The following is a 16,531-nucleotide window of genomic DNA, read 5'->3' as shown; positions in this document are numbered from 1 at the left end:
ATTTGACATCTCTGGGTTGATCTCATGAATCGCATGTAGGTGTTTGCATCTCTGGGCAGGTGGTTGAGAATCGCTGGGTTACACGGCCCCTTGGCAAGGCTAACTCAGTCCATGACAAGAGGTTGGACTGTATGTGATCTCCAGGGGTCCCTTCCTGCCCTGCTTTTCGATGATCTCCCATGGATGGAAATTGGGAGTTACTTTTTCCTGTAACAGAATTTGGATTCATTTTTAACTAATTTTGAATGTTAGGGGGGAAGGGAGGGTTGCTGGAAACGGGAGGAAATTGTGGAAGTTCTCTCCATTCCCCCCTCCCAAGGTTTCTGTTTTTCCTGAATATTTTTTTTTAAATAGTTTAAAGAAAGAAAATGCAAATTCACTCCCCCACCCCTCTTAAATCCAAATGCTTGGAAGTGGTTGATGGGCCCTTGTTTTGTTCTCTAATTGTTTTCAGAGCTTAAATTGGTTGAACAGGCCACACAGCGGGGGAAATAGTTCATTTTCCTCCATGTTTCACCTATTTTGGTGGGGGCTGGAGCCAATAAATGAGGCAAGGAGAGAATTGTCATTCTCATTTCTGTTGGAGAAGTGGGAAAAACCTTTTACCTCCCTCTTTTGGAATTTTCCCTCCTTTCTCTGGGTTAAAGAATATTTAAATCCTTCGTAAGGTCATGTTATACTTCTCTTTTTTTTATTTTTAACTATTTTTTTCAATGTTTTAGTCTAAAGATGATGTGCCATGGGCTGGGGTGCTCTGAGGTGCCTGTGTGTGCTCACCTATGTGGGCAATATAGGTGCACCAGCGAGCCCGCTTGCTCTGGTGCTGATCCTCTTCCCTATGTGAGGGGACGTGGGAGGCTGGGGGGAGGTGAAGGATCTGCTCTGTCCATCCATTTTCTCTGGAGCCAGCAGCATGTGTCCATGAGGAAGCAAAGCAACCACAGTGGAGCCAGGTTGTCAATGAGTTGCAGCCTGGTATGTGGCATGGGACCTGGAGAGGATATGGATGTGGGTGTTGGGATACCCTTGCACCAGCTGGGAGCTCTGGAGCCCAGGGCTTGGCGCCGTGTCCGGGCATCGGGAAGCAGGCTCTTTGAGGGGTGTGGTTATGGGGGCACTAAGTGGACCCTGGCTAGCTGAGGTCTATGTTGGTTACAAGTTGGCAAGAGCCCTTCATGGCACTGCCGTGAGCTGCCAAGACAGTGAGCCCTGCGCCCCTCGCCTGCAGGCCATTTGGAGTGGAGAGGGCAAGGGCACCTGACACGGGACAACGTGTCTAGCTGTGGGGAGGGGAGCAGGGGGCGTCCACCGCGTCCCCTCTGTCTTGCCCACATCCCTGTGAGAGGGACCATGATGGCACAGGTGGTGCTGGGGCAATGGCACCCCTGGATGTTGTCTGGGGCTGAAATGCTTGACACGGAGCCAGTCAAATCAAAAAGTCCTCTCCAAAAAACCCCTCAAAGCCCACTTTGCTGTTTTTCCTCCTAATTTTCTTATACATGCACACATGCAAGCACCCCCCTTCCCCCCCATCTTGGGCAGCTATAACCTAATTTCAGAGGAAAGGTCATGTTTTCTAATTTGCTCTTTGCTCGGTCCTGACACTTTAAGAGCTTTTTGGTAGGTTCAAAAAACAAAACCATAACAGAAAAAACCCCAAACCCCTCAAGTTAGTGTCAGTTTTCCTCAATTGCCAACAATCTGTAGGGGTTTATTTTTTTTCCACCTTGGGTGGGGGGGTTGAAAGGGAGGAGTTGTCACCTTCTGGGTACTTCTGCAGGGGAAAATTTAGGAGGAAACTGAAAAAAAGTGTGTGTGTGTATAAGCACCGAGTCATAATGTGCATTATGTTATTAAAAAACAATCATAATGCCCTCCCCACTCGCTGCCCCCCAGCTCTGCTGGCACCCCTCAATCCCAGCCGTGGTTCACGGTGGCTGTGAATCCTCGTGTTGTGTTCGTTTCCCCCTAAGGAGCCACCAGGAAGGGGATGACTTCTTTTCATTGATTTTTTTTTTCCTTTCCCCCCTTAAGAGGGGAAAAAAGAATCCCTCAAACCTGTAAGTGATGTAGGTGAAAACCTCATTTCCTTCATGTGAGGATTAGAAAAACCCTTAAAAATGTCAGTAACAGGCAAAGGATGAATTGAAAATACAACAGTTCCTTAGGATTTTGAGTGGAGCTTCCCAAAAGAGGGGTAAATCTGGGCAAGATTGGAGGGGGGGGGGCAGTTGTCCCATTTTTTTCCTCCCCCCACAACCGTAATGTAACCTGACACAAGTGTGTTGGTCCCCCCGCCCCCCGAACCAGCGCTTTATTCCTCTCTGGGGCAGAAGGATTTGAAATCCTTATGAGGCAAAATATGAATATGAATTAGATACAAACGTGTGGTTTAAATAAGAGGGACTGGGCAGGGCTGTTAGGCCTGCGGTGCTGCCCGGGGTGGGGGGGTGATGGGGTGTCATTTGGGGGCATTTTTTTTCCCTCCCATTGGGTCTAGTTTTAATGAACAAATCTAATTAAGCTAAATGAGCAGGTTGGGGGGGGGGAATGTCCCCTCTTTTGTGTGCTTTGGGGGATCGTGGGAGGAGGGGTCTGGCCCCTGCATGGGTCCCTGGCGGATGTTGGGGTAAGTGTGAGGGTGCCCAGAAGGGGAAGGGGCAGGGCCTGATCTTGGGGGCCTGGGACCTCCAGGGAGGAGGGCAGGGGGTCGAGGAGGCACCAGGGAGGGCCCTGGTCGGTGCGATGGGGGCTGGGGGCAGGGGCTGGTGATGCTGAGACCCCAGTGGCAGCAGGGAGGTGGAGGTGGAGGCGGGGGCGCAACTCAGGGGTCTGGGTGAACGTGCCCTTCCCCTGACCCGAGCCTGCCTGCAGGCCGACCTCCGACCCCGGTGCCCTGCTCCCACCCCCAGTCGTGTCCCTATGATGGGTGTCCCCACGGGCGCCCTGCGGGGAGGCGAAGCCGGCAGCCCCCAGCCCCAGCCCCGCTGCTCCTGCCTGGGAAGCATTCACTCGGGGGGGTTATTTCAAAAAAGAGCTGCTGAATATTTAAAAGGCTGGGGGGAGGGGGGGGGATTTGTGGGGGTCACCTGGGCCTCTCCTGGCCTGCAGCCCCCCCCCCCCCCGTCCCTCTGACCCCAGCGCCCTGCCCCCACCCCCACCGGGGCCCTGAATTATTCACAGCCGCGAAACTTTGTGCATCTCTAATTAAGCTGCTATTAAATATTGATTCCGGCAATCGCAGCCCCCCCCCCCCGCCGGGGCGAGGGGCGGGGGGGCCGCTGCCCTCATCCGCATCCCCCCCCCGCGGCAGGAGGGGGCGCGGAAGCGGCGGCGGAGGGCGGGGGGCGGGGGGCGGCCGTCGCTGCAGAAGGACCCGGCTCCCTCCAGCCGCCGCGTCGCTCCCGCCGCCGCCGCCGCCGCCGCCGCCGCGGGACTGGCCCAGGTGAGCCCGCCGGCACGGGCAGCGCGGGGGGGTCGCGGCTCCGTCTGGCCCCGCGACGCGGCGGCTCCTCCGCGGTTGCGCTCAGGCGGCCCCGGGGGGCGGCTGCGGTGCCCCTCGCCCCCGACCGCAGCCCCCTTCTCCTCCGCAGGTGCCCCTCGCCCCCGACCGCAGCCCCTGCCTCTGTGGCGCCCCGCATCTCCCTGCCCGCCTCTGCCCCTGGGCCCCCCAGCCCCGTGCTGCCCCTCACTCCCAGCCCACAGGGCCCCATCCTGCTGAGACTCTCTGGGTCGTGTCACTGGTGGGTCACGTCGTGTCCCCCCCCCCAGCACCGCTGGGCTCAGCCTGTTGGTTTTTCTCCTTCCCGCGGGTCTGAGAAACTAATCCCCCCAAATCCTCTTAGAGATGGGGCACGGGGTGGGGGGGACAGACAGATGCGGGGGAGACAGGCGGGACGTGTGGGTGAGGGATGGAGGGTGCCTATGAGGAGGGGGGTGGATAGAGGAGCAGACCGGTGGTGGAGAGGTCTCCAGCTGGGGGGGCTGGCCGGCCGGCCGGACAGACAGACAGCTACACGGGGCATGTGGAGTTGGACGGATGGACAGGCATGTGGCCAGACAGATGGAGGGTGGCTGGGGATGGCACGGGTGGGTTGGGGCAGTGGGGATGGATGGATGGTTCTGCAGACAGATGGTGGAAAAGCCTCCAGCCAGGGGGCAGTGGATGGACGGAGGGATTGCAGGGAAAAAGGGAAGACGAGGCTGGTGGGGTAGATGAAGGGCTCTTACGGAAGGAGGGAGTTGTGGAGATGGATGTGCATGGAGAGATGGAGTGGGCATGTGGGGCTAGACGTAGGGATGGACTGAGAATTAGGGGGATGGGTGAATGGAGGCTATGGGGATGGATGGATGGGAAAATAAGGATCACAGAGGGGTTCAAAGGAAGGCAGAGAAGGATGGAGAGAGTGGTGGGTGGATGGTGACATTCAAGAGAAAATAGATGGGTGGACAGCAAGTGGATGAAAGGATGGACAGATGGAGGCATGGATGGATGGATGGCTGGGCAGCTGGACAGATGGGCTCATGGTGCCTGCCAGGTGCAGACGGGCACCAGAGGAGCCGTCCTGCTGCTGACACCTACTCTCTGCAGGTGGCCCATGGGGTAGCCGTCGGGGCCCGTGGGCAGCGCAGCCCCGCGGGGCCCCGGGGCAGTGCTGAGCCAAGCCAAGCTGTGAGAACGCCATGGCCGGGCTGCTGGGGCTGCTGCTGGCCTGGCTGGGTGGCTGGGGCTGTGCTGGGCGCCTGGCATCACCCTGGGGGGGTGAGCGCCCCCTGCCCCGCGCCCGTCGCAGCTGGGTTTGGAACCAGTTCTTCGTCATTGAGGAGTATGCTGGCCCCGAGCCCGTCCTCATCGGCAGGGTGAGCTGGGCACAGGGCTCTCGGGGGACAGCAGTGTGGCTGGGAGCCCGGACATCTGGGTTCTCTCCCCATTCTGGGAGGCGACTGGGAGCTGCTGGGTGAGAGCAGGGAAATCGGGCACCCAGATACTTGGGTGGACACTGGGGGTGGGGGGCTGCATCCTGGATGCCTGGGTCCCAACCATGGTGGGGGTACCTCACAGCTGCACACAGACGCAGATCGGGGTGAAAACCGCATCAAGTACGTGCTGTCGGGGGAAGGCGCCGGCACTGTCTTTGTCATCGACGAGCACACGGGCAACATTCACGTGACCAAGACGCTGGACCGGGAGGAGAAGGCGCAGTACACGCTGCTGGCCCAGGCCCTGGACCGTGCCTCCGGCCGCCCCCTCGAGCCACCCTCTGAGTTCATCATCAAAGTGCAGGACATCAACGACAACCCGCCCGTCTTCCCCCAGGGGCCCTACCATGCAACTGTGCCCGAGATGAGCAATGTGGGTGAGTGCCCTGCACCCATTCCCCCTTACCCCTATGGGCACTGCCATGAGGGAGGTGAATGGCCCCTCATGGCTACCCCTCTCCTGTAGGGACGTCGGTGATCCAGGTGACGGCCCATGATGCAGATGATCCCACCTACGGGAACAGTGCCAAGCTGGTCTACACTGTGGTCGAGGGGCTGCCCTTCTTCTCCGTGGACCCCCAGACCGGTGCGGGGGAGCAGGGAGGGGCTGGGAACGGTGCAGGGGCCATGGGCTGGAGGCCTCACAGGGCACCCCTCAGGGAGGCTCCCCTCCCCCAGGGGTTGCTGATGAGCTCGGGGTCCCCCCAACCCCCACCTGCTCACAGCCTCCAGGTGTCCATCTGTCCAGCCTACATCAGTAAAGTCCATCAAGCAGTGCCCATTGCACCCACCCATTCACCCACCCCCTGTCCGTCACTGTCCACCTAACCAGTGCTCACTCCATCCCATCGATCCATCCATCCTCTTGTCACCAGCTGTTGCATGTAGGGTAGGTGGCCGTGGTTGTGGCCATGAATGGGTGATGCTTTGGCATGTCATGCCTATGTCTGATGTGTCACTCTAGGTGGTTTGACAGCCCCCAGCATCTTCATGGATGGGCAGGCCAGGCATGTGTGATGGGCCGACAATGTGCCCATTCCCTTCTCAGGGTAAGGGGCCATCCGCTCATCCTCAGCATACATTTCTTCCTCTTCCCTTCCATCCATCCATCCATCCATCCATTGCTTGCTCCATCTGTCCATCTGTCCATCCATCCATTGCTTGCTCCATCCATCCATCTATCCATCCATCCATCACTCACTCCCTGCAACCTCCCCTGGCTCATTGCCTCATCTATCCCTCCCTCCCTCCCCCCCTGCCCTGCAGGTGTGGTGCGCACGGCCGTGCCCAACATGGACCGGGAGGTCCAGCCCGAGCTGCGCGTTGTCATCCAGGCCAAGGACATGGGCGGCCATGCGGGTGGGCTCTCAGGGAGCGTTACCGTCACCGTCACCCTGAGCGACGTCAACGACAACCCGCCTAGGTTCCCACAGAGTAAGTGCATGGCCCCAGGGGTGGTCACAGAGGTTGTTGGGGTCCAGGGACAGGGCTGGGGGATGGGGCAGATCTTTGGACTCTGGGGTGGGACTTGGGGTCAGGGTCTCAGGTGTTCCTGACCCATGTCTCCCTCACTTTACAGGCTCATACGAGTTCTCGGTGCCTGAGACAACAGTGCCGGGGGCGGCCGTGGGGCGGGTGCGGGCACTGGACCCCGACGAGGGCCCCAATGCGCAGCTCAGCTATCGGCTGCTGGATGGTGGTGCTGCCGGGCCCTTCACCATACGCACTGATGCCCGTGGCCAGGATGGCGTCCTCACCCTCACACAGGTGCCCCCAGCCCCACCCGGCCAATGGGGTCCTGCAAATACCCCCCCTCCCCAGCCCTGCCTGAATGCCAGGGTCCCATATAGCTCCCATCCTCCCTGCTGCCCAGACACCTGTGTTCCTTTTCCCCTTGGATTTGACCCCGGATACCTGCATCTTTATCCTGTCCCCTGACTCCTGAGTTCCCCCTGTCCTTGGACACCTGGGTCCCCTTCCCTGCCCCAGGATTCCTGGGCCCTCTTCTGCTCCCGGATGCCCGGGTCCCCTCCCTTCCTGGCTGACTCCCGTGTCCTGCAGCCCCTGGACTTCGAGACACGCCGTTCCTACAGCTTCCGGGTGGAGGCCAGCAACACACAGCTAGACCCACAGCACCTGCGCCACGGCCCTTTCAAAGATGTGGCCACAGTGCGCGTGGCTGTGGAAGATGCCGATGAGCCACCCGCCTTTGCCCGCCCGGCCTATCGCCTGGCCCTGCCTGAGGACAGCCCGCCCGGCGCCTTGGTGGGCCAGGTCAGCGCTGCTGACCCCGATGTCCCTGGCAGCCCCATCCGGTAACTGCTTGGCTGGAGGGGGGCATTAGAGCCATGGGGGGGCTGTGGGGCAGGAATGTGGAGTGTGGGGGGCATGGGGGAGTCCAGGGGGCAGGTAGGGGCCATGAAGCAGACATGGAACCCCTGTCCCTCCTACCCTCCCTCCCCCGGGGCAGCTACTCGATTGCACCACACTCGGACCCCGACGGCTTCTTCCACATCGGCCCCCAGGATGGTGCCATCCGCATAGCGCGGGGGCTGGACCGTGAGGCCCGCGCCTGGCATAACCTCACCGTGCTGGCCGCACAGCTCGGTAAGGTTGGGGCTGGGACGGGGACAAAGGGTCTGGGGAGGAAGGAGTGGGATGGAAAGGGGAGGGGAGGGACCAAGGGTTGGGGGCAGACCAGGCTAGAGGGGTCAGGCTGGTGCGGGGTGGGGCTTGTAAAGCAGAAGAAGAGAGGGGGCGGGACTGGGGAGAAGCGGACAGGGCTGGCAAGGTGGAGCGAGGCAAGTGGGGCTGGCGTGGCCCATTGACTTCGTGGCACCATATTCACCGGCCCTTCCTCCCCTTTCCATGTCTGCGTGTTGGTGGCGTGTCTGTTGTGTGTTGGTGGCATGTTGTGGCCATTGTATTGTGGTGGTGGGTGGATGATGCGCTGGGTGCCGGCCTGTCCGTGGTATGCACTCACATGTGTGGTGTGTACATTGAATGTTGAATGTCGGCGGCATGTCTGGGTGGCTGTATGTGGGTGCCATGTTTGATGCATGGTGATGGCATGTCTGGCTGTTGGTGGCATGTTCATTGCATGCTGTGGGCCTGCTGGTATGGCCATGGTGTGTGGGTGGCATGTTCATTGCCTGTTGGTGTGCTGTTGATGCATCCTGCATGTGGGTGGCACGTTTGTTGCATGTTGGTGTTGTAATGGTGTTGTAATGTATTGCCTGTTGGGGGAGGTGTTTGTCCTATGTTGATCCCATGCTGTTTATGAATGTTCATTGTGATGATATGTTCTTTGCCTGTCACTGGTGTCTGCGATGCTGGCATGTTCACTCCATGTTGCTTGCATGTTTGTTGACTGGTGGGGGAGTCTATGCTACCCATGTTGGTCCCCCTGCTGGTTGGCATGGCCATGCGTGGACTGGCGGACCTCTGGGGTGGGTGGCATGTTGGCTGCATGTCACTCCTGGGTGCCCATCATGGGCACTGGCCTGCTGCATATTGGCATGTGTGGCTATACATGGATGGCATATCATTACACGTGCTGTGTGCCTGGTGTGTCACTACATGTGTGTGTCTGATGTGTGGTGACACACGGGTGTGCCTTGTATGTGGCATGTGCCTGGCATGCTGTGTGTCCTTTGCACATGCCTGGCAAATGGTGGTGTGTGCCTGGCGTGCCCTTGCCCATCTCTTGCTCTCAGACAGCCCGTCGCAGGCCTCCCCGGTGCCCGTGGCCATCGAGGCTCTGGATGTGAATGACAACGCACCACAGCTGGCCCCAGACTACGAGCCCTTCGTGTGTGCCAGCACTGCGCCTGGACAGGTCTGCCCCAGGGGGTGACTTGGATGCCTGGGTCCCATGCAGGGGATGTGTGGGGAGCTTGGACACCTGGGTTCACCCTCTCCCACCCCCACTCCCTCCTGCAGCTGATCCAGACCATCCGTGCGCTGGACCCAGACGAGGATGGGGCCACGCGGGTGTCCATCCGGGCAGTGCCAGGGCCTGGCCCCACCGACATCACTGTGCGGGACAACAAGGGTGAGGCCCTGCCCCGCCCTGCCCCCTCATGCCCCTGTGCCATGCCCCATGGCCCTGCCTGCTGACAGTGTGCATGCCTCTGCCCTGCAGATGGGACAGCAGCGCTGGTGCTGGGCGCACGGGGCCTACGGCGCACAGGGTCAGGGCCCCTGCTGGTGCGGCTGGAGCTGGCAGATGGTGGCCATCCCCGACACACAAGCTCAGCCACCCTCACCCTGCGTGTGTGCCGCTGCCAGGGGCCCCCCCGCGCCTGTGCCCCCGCTGCGCCTGCCGCCCCTGGACTCAGCACCGCCGCCCTGTTGGCCATCCTCGCTGCCACCACCGCGTTGCTGGGTGAGTGCCCGCTGGGCTGGGGCAGTGCATGGGGGCAGAGGGCAGTACAAGAGGGTGGGGCCAGTACTGTGGGAGGGGTTACTGCCAGGAGGGGGTGGGGCCTAAGTGCAGGGCAGGGCAGAGTAAGGGCGGGAGCTGTGGTTTGAGGTGTGCGGTGAGGCCTGGGCAGAGGTGGTGCTTGCAGATCAGAGGGGGCAGAGCCAGTGCTATGGAAGTTGGGGACGTGGCTTGAGCTAGGGGTGAGGCCCCTGCTCTCAGGGGCTGGAGACATGAAGGCCAGTGCTATGGGAGAGGGCCCTGCGAGGGGACGTGGCTAGTGCTGATGCTGCCCCCCTGCCCTGCCCCACCCCACCTCCCAGGCCTGGTGGGGCTGTTTGGGGCGCTGCGGCGGCGCAAGCCGGGGGCACGGGCGGTGCCAGAGGATGAGGACGTGCGTGAGAATATCATCAGCTATGACGACGAGGGCGGAGGCGAGGAGGACACCGAAGCCTTCGATATGGCCGCCTTGCAGCATCCGCCGGGGGGCCGCTGTGACATGCGGCCACGAACCCCCGGCCCCGCACCCGCCCCTCGGCCCGGTCCGGCCCCCCGCCATGTGGCTGGGGCGCTGGCGGCGCGGCTGGGTGTGGTGGATGCGGATCCCTGGGCACCGCCCTATGACTCGATCCAGGTGTATGGCTATGAGGGTGCTGGCTCGCCCTGTGGCAGCCTCAGCCCCTTGGGCTCGGCCTGCGGTGACAGTCCTGGTGACGACCCTGCCCGCGACCCCGGCGATGATCCTGACGATGACTGGGGACCGCTCTTCCGCACCCTGGCCGAGCTCTACGGCAGCCATGAGGGGGGCACCCGCCCCTAATGGCCGCCACGGGCCAGGCCACACCCAGTGTCTGACCACACCAAGCAGGTCATGCCCACTGCTAGGTCATGTCCATCGTCTGGCCACCTCAGACAGGCCACGCCCATTGTCTGACTGCATCTGTCAGGCCACGCCCATTGCCTGGCCACCTCAGACAGGCCACGCCCACCAGGCCATGCACATTGTCTGACCACACCTGATAGGCCATGCCCCTCAGGCCACACCCAGTGCCTGACCACACCGAATAGGGCATGTCCACTGGGCCATGCTCAGCACCTGCCCACACCGAGCAGGCTGTAGCCACTGGGCCACGTCCATTGCCTGGCTACTCTGGAGAGGCCATGCACAGAAGGCCACACCCATTGTCTGGCCAAATCTGGCAGGCCATGCCCACCAGGCCACACATGGCAGGGCATGCCCACAAGGCCATGCCTATCATCTGGTCACCCGAAGTATGCCACATCCATCATCTGGACGGCTGTGCTCCTAAGGCCACACCCATTTTCTGGCCAAGCCAATCAGCCTGCCACCTGACTACACACAACCAGGCCACAGCATCACCTGACCACATGCAACAGGTCCCACCAAACTCCTAATTGCACCAAACAGCCACGGCTCTGCCACAGACCACACCCCCGCCCTGCCCGTCATTCACCGAGCCCATGCCCCACACCCAGGCCAAGCTGCTCTCCCATAACAGTACACTGCCACCAGGTCCCACCCCCTAGGCCACAGATCCCCCACAGACCACATGGGACAGGCCATGCCCTTCTGCTGGCCACGCCCCCTCCCTGGCTACATTTGCACAGATCACCTGAAAGAAGCCACGCACCCGAAATCTCTGCTCTGCCTCCTGGCCTGGCCACGTGGGCCATCCCCCTATCCAGGCCCAGCTCCACCAAACAGGCCACACCCCTTTCCAGGTTCTGCTCCTCCCCCCAGAGACCCAGGAGGCAGGGGGAGGGGCCGGGAGGGGTGAGACATCCCATCCATGGGGGAGGGCGGGATCATGTTATAATTTCGTAATAAACACTTTATTTTGTAAATCGGGGGCTGGACGCCTGGGTTCTCTCCCGCTCTGGGAAGGGGATGGGGGCTGAGGAGCTCGGCGCCCGGACACCTGGGTTGTCTCCCCGCTCTAGGAGGGGAGCAGGAAAGTGATGGGGCCTGGGAGCCCGGACTCCTGGGGTCTCTCCCAGTTCTTGGAGAGGAGGGGGGAGGTGGGACTGGGAGGGCAGTGGGGACACCTGCCCTGGGAGCAGGGTGGGTTAGAGCTGGGGGGGCTGGGAGCCTGGACTCCTGGTTCTCCCCGCAGCTCCAGCAGAGAAGTGGGGTCTGGGGAGGGGGGAGCCCTGGGCGCCTGGGTTCCTTGGGGTGGGCGGATCGGGGCAGTAATGACTTTTCCGGCTGAGGTGTCTTTGTTCCCAGTGTAATTTATATGCAAATGAGAAGAGGCGGGACCCGGCTCCCCCCCCACTGGGCCAAGGTGCCCCGGGAATGACAATGAGGGGGGACATGGGTGGCCTGTGGGGATCTAGCAATGGTGCTGGGCTGCACTGGTTCATGTTGGTTTGTAAAGTTCTCTGCCAGTGTGTACTGGATTGCACTGGTCCATGCTGGTTAGCAAGGTTCCACGCTGGTGCGTAATGATTTGTACTGGCCCACACTGGTTACTGTTGCTCCATACTGGTACTTACTGGTCTTTCCTGGCCCCTGCCGGTTAGCTATACTCCATGCTGGTGTGTACTGTTTTACACTGGTTCCTTCTGCATACTGATACTCCATTCTGGTCCGTACTGGTTTGCAGTGGCCCACACTGATTACTGATGCTCCATACTGGTATGTATTGATTTGTACTGGCCCGTGCTGCGTAGTGATGCTCCATCCTGCTATGTGCTGGTGCCTGCTGGGTAGTGGTGTTCCACTCTGGTGTATACTTGTCCATGCTAGTTAGCTATGTTCCATACTGGTGTGTACTGGTTTGCACTTGTCCAAGTTAGTTGTTAAAATTCTCTATTGGTTTATAGTAGTCCAAGTGGGTCAGTAAGGGTCAATTCTGGATTATACTGGTTTGTACTTGTCCAAGCTGGTTAGTGACATCTCATGTTGGATAAATTGGTTCTTGCTGGTTGAAGCTGGTGACATTCCACACTGGTTATACTGGCCTCAGAGGGTTAGTCTCTGTGCTGTAATTTGCTGGTTGGTACTGGTGCAGGCTGGTGAGTCATGCTTCATACTGGATTGTACTGGTTTGTACTGGATACCTTGGGCTGCTGATGTTATCTGCTGGATTATACAGGGCCACACTGGTCAGCAGTACTCCATGCTGGGTTATACTGGTTTGTACTGATTCAGGCAGATTCGAGAAGTTCCATGCTGGGTTATGCTGGTTTATACTGGTCCATGGAAATAATTAGTCCTCTGTTCTAGATTATACTGGTCCACACTGGTTAGTCACACTCTGTGATGAGTTATACTGGTCTTTGCTAGTCCAAGCTAAATTACTAAGACTCCAAAATGGATTATATTGGTTTGCATTGTACCAGCTGGTTAGAGATCCTCCAAGCTGGGTTACACTAGTTTATACTGGTTTACATTAGTCTGTTATGGTTAGTTGTGCTCCTTGCTGGCTATATTGGTTTGTACCAGTCCATGCTGGTTATCCATGCCCCATGCTGAATTATACTGGTTTATATTGGTCCAAGCTGGTTAGTTGTGTTCCATGCTGGGCTATACTGGTACAAGCTGGTTAGTCATGCTCTGTGCTAGGCTATACTGGCCACGTTGATTAGTTCTGCTCCATGCTGAATTACACTGATTTATATTAGTCCATGCTGGTTAGTCATGCTCCGTGCTAGGTTATGCTGGTCCAAGCTGGTTAGTTACACACAATGCTGGCCTATACTGGTTTCTACTGGTCCACGCTGGCGCTCAGTTCTACATGCCGCTTGTCCCTGTCCCGCTGCTCTGATCGCCGGTCCCTTCCTCCTCCTCCTCCTCCTGGTCCTCAGGCATCCCTGGCCCCCAAGCCAGGTGCGCCAGGTCAGCGTGGACCACCCAGCGCCAGCCACAGGGCCCCACATGCACCACATCCACAGTGCCGCCGGAGTAGGCATCACGCCGCGCAGCCTGGGCCACGGCACGCCGGGCCAATGCTACAGCAGGGCCGAGTGCCAGGTCCTCGCGGTATGCCCCGTCCAGCACCCCATAGGCATAGGGCGAGCCCGAGCCTACGGCCACAGCTGCCATGGCCAGCCGCGTGCCATCATCCGCCACATACCACAGGGCTGGGCCACCCCGGTCCCAGCCACACAGAGCAGCTCCCAGGCTCAGGCCCTCGCCCCGGCGCCGCCACAGTGTGCCCGCCAAGATAGCTGCTGCCTCAGCCACGCGGGGCTCCCGCCCGTCGCTGTGGCGCCGCAGGGCCAGCTGGCAGCTCAGTCCTCGCAGCCAGGCCCCGATGTCTGCAGAGGTGCCAGAAGCCGTGGCCACCAGGTGGGTGGCAACTGGGTGCAGCTTGCGGGCATTCGGGCTGGCCACGTAACCGCCGCAGGAGGCCCGGCTGTCGGCGGCTGCCACTACTCCGTGGTGGAAGCGGAAAGCCAGCGTGGTGGTGCCATGGGGCAGGGGGCAGGGTGGGCCCTGCAGTGCCCTGGGGGCCCGAGGGGGCCATGGTACTGGCGGAGAGCAGGGCCGCGCACTTGCCACCTCCTGAAGGGCCATGGCTATGGGGTGGGGAGGGGACGGACAGGGACATATAGGACAGGGATGGCTCCTCCCCTCCCTTGCCACAAGGGACGCGGCCGTGTCAGCACCTGTCACCCTTCAGTGCTTGCCGAGGCCCCAACGCCGCGTCCCCAAGCGGCAGGGGAGGGGAAAGGGAAGTGGGGCTGAGAGTAGGTGCTTGGGAGTGCACGGCCCCTCATATGGCTGCTGGGCTCCTAGCACTACTACTCACCCCTTTGCACAAGTGCCAGGCTCCTTGCACAACTGCTAGGTTCCTTGTACGGCTGCTCACCTCCTCACATGGGTGCCAGGCTCCTGACACAATTGCCCCCACCCTAGCAAAAGTGTCAGGCTCCTGGAAGAAATGCCTGAGCCCACTGCAGGGGTATCGGGCTCCTCGTATGACTGGTGGGCTCCTGGCATGATGCTCACCCCTTTGCATGGCTGCTGGGCTCCTTGCACAACTGCTCACCCCCTCGCACAGCTGCCAGGCATCTCGAAGGAATGCCGTAACCCATTCCATGACTGCTGGGCTCCTTACACAAGTGCTTACCCCATGGGCTTCTTTCATGATTGCCAGGCTCCTTGCACAATTGCTCACCCCCTCGCACAGCTGCTGGGCTTCTCACAAATGCCTAGCTCATTGCATCAGGTGTGTAGGTTGTAGCCGTGTTGGTCTAAGGACACAGGCAGACAAGGTTCTTTGGGTGAATCCGATATCTTTTATTAGACCAACTTAAAAAGTTGGAAAACAATTATTAAGCAAGCTTTCGGGTTCAAAACCCTTCGTCAGGCTGAGGCAGTGTCAGCAGTCGGTGTGTGCTCTTCCTGGATGGAATGACAAGTAAAGAAGCCAGCGGCCGGGCTGGTGTGCACACAAGACAGGTGGGCAGTGAAGATGTAGATTGAGGAGTCAATATGTGAGAGACAGGCGGCAGCGGCGGCGGGGGGGGGAGAGAGAGAGAGAAGGGGGATGAAAGGGGAGAGATACCTGGGGAGTCAGATGTCAGGCAGGTTATAATGTGTCATAAATCCAATGTCTATATTTAGTCCATGATTTTTACTATCCAGTAGGTTTAATCTCAGTCCTGATCCTCAAAGGAAACTTACACAACACTTCCCAGAGACGAGCCTATGAACTCCACTTCGTCAACCTCCTGGATACTAAATATCATGGACTAAATATAGACCCTGGATTTATGACACATTATAACCTGCCTGACAGCTGACTCCCTGGGTATCTCTCTACTTTCATCCCCCTTCTCTCTTCCCCCCCGCCTGTCTCTCACCCATTGACTCCTCAATCTACATCTTCACTGCCCACCTGTCTTGTGTGCACACCAGCCCGGCCGCTGGCTTCTTTACTTGTCACTCCATGCAGGAAGAGCACACACCGACTGCTGACACTGCCTCAGCCTGACGAAGGGTTTTTGAACCTGAAAGCTTGCTTAATAATTGTTTTCCAACTATTTAAGTCGTTCTAATAAAAGATACCAGATTCACCCAGAGAACCTTGTCTGCCTAGCTCATTGCATGTCTTTTAGGCCCCTTGCACGACTGCCGGGGTCCCTCAAAGGACTGCTTGGCTCCTTCAAGCGCTGCTCAGCCTGCTTGGCCTCTTGCACAATTGCCTAGTTCCTTGCACGCAGTCACCGGGCTCCTTGCACGCCTGCTGGCCATGGACACGCGCTGTGGGGGACATGCTCTTCCATGTGAGAAGCCTGCATGCGTGTGTGAGGTGTGTTAGGGGGTTTAGGTTGTAGCCGTGTTGGTCTTTTCATCCCATCCAGGAAGAGCACACACCGACTGCTGACACTTCCTTAGCCTGACGAAGGGTTTTTGAACCCGAAAGCTTGCTTAATAACTATTCTCCAACTATTTGGGTTGGTCTAATAAAAGATATCAGATTCACCCAAGGAACCTTGTCTGCCTGAGGTGTTACACACTCACGTGAGGGAGGGCTGACTGAAGGGGAAACTGAAGCAAGCGTGAACACGTGCACATGTGCGAGGGGCTTTGCATGCATGTGAGGGGTTTTACACGTGTGAGGGACCTTGCCTGTGTGTGAGGGACTTTGCAAGGTGAGGGGTTTTGCTGGCACGTGCAGAATGTTGTACATGACACAGGCTTTGCACACGTGCGAGGCAGGGTGGGGGCTCGTGCACTCTCTCACCTTCCCCACCAGAGGGCGATGGGGCACTGGCCTGAGGAGGGGTGGAGGAGCAGCACCCTGCCCTTACGAAAGATGGAGGCCCGGTGCCCATGGACCAGTGCCCATGCCGAGCTGCCCCTCCTCCTCCCTCACTACACATGGCCCGTTCAAACCCCGCTCACGTTAACGGGAAAGAAGCAGCGAGGCTCTGCCAACACCAAACATGGCGACTGACCCATATGTGCTTCACAGCCGTCACCAATATGGCCGCCACGCTCTCACATGTGCCCTCACATAAGATGGCAGCCGGCTTCAAAGCCCCCGATGGGCAGTGAAGCCCGGCCGCCCACAACAATGGCCGTCTCGCGGCCGCCGAGTCATGCTCGGCCCTCACCCAACGTGGCGGACGGCGCTATATGACGCAGGGTGA

The 16,531-nt window shown here is 59.3% G+C and overlaps 2 protein-coding genes across 2 annotated transcripts; one reads left to right on the top strand and one right to left on the bottom strand.

Annotated features, from left to right (window-relative positions):
- The first annotated feature begins 3,224 nt into the window (after nucleotides 1–3,224).
- On the top strand, nucleotides 3,225–11,269 carry CDH24 (cadherin 24). The gene is made up of 12 exons (XM_059730441.1): nucleotides 3,225–3,445; nucleotides 4,592–4,860; nucleotides 5,063–5,357; nucleotides 5,447–5,566; nucleotides 6,247–6,414; nucleotides 6,560–6,747; nucleotides 7,042–7,295; nucleotides 7,451–7,587; nucleotides 8,697–8,818; nucleotides 8,923–9,034; nucleotides 9,125–9,367; nucleotides 9,727–11,269. The coding sequence occupies exons 2-12, from the start codon at nucleotides 4,684–4,686 to the stop codon at nucleotides 10,221–10,223; spliced, it is 2,313 nt and encodes a 770-aa protein (XP_059586424.1). The 5' UTR covers nucleotides 3,225–3,445; nucleotides 4,592–4,683; the 3' UTR covers nucleotides 10,224–11,269.
- A 1,891-nt stretch (nucleotides 11,270–13,160) lies between these two features.
- On the bottom strand, nucleotides 13,161–13,946 carry LOC102559770 (proteasome subunit beta type-11). The gene has a single exon (XM_006261198.3). The coding sequence runs from the start codon at nucleotides 13,944–13,946 to the stop codon at nucleotides 13,161–13,163; it is 786 nt and encodes a 261-aa protein (XP_006261260.1).
- Nucleotides 13,947–16,531: the final 2,585 nt, after the last annotated feature.

Source organism: Alligator mississippiensis, chromosome 7, assembly GCF_030867095.1.
Source record: "Alligator mississippiensis isolate rAllMis1 chromosome 7, rAllMis1, whole genome shotgun sequence".
NCBI classification, from domain to species: Eukaryota; Metazoa; Chordata; order Crocodylia; family Alligatoridae; genus Alligator; species Alligator mississippiensis.
Note: the sequence above shows the minus strand (reverse complement) of the source record. Positions and strands in the feature narration are given on the sequence as shown.

Bases quoted from the DNA above. Each gene is read 5' to 3' on its own strand.
- LOC102559770 (XM_006261198.3), bottom strand. From the start codon at position 13,946: ATGGCCCTTCAGGAGGTGGCAAGTGCGCGGCCCTGCTCTCCGCCAGTA.
- CDH24 (XM_059730441.1), top strand. From the start codon at position 4,684: ATGGCCGGGCTGCTGGGGCTGCTGCTGGCCTGGCTGGGTGGCTGGGGC. The intron at 7,588-8,696 runs GTAAGGTTGGGG...TCTTGCTCTCAG, and splicing joins CGTGCTGGCCGCACAGCTCG to ACAGCCCGTCGCAGGCCTCC. The intron at 8,819-8,922 runs GTCTGCCCCAGG...TCCCTCCTGCAG, and splicing joins CCAGCACTGCGCCTGGACAG to CTGATCCAGACCATCCGTGC.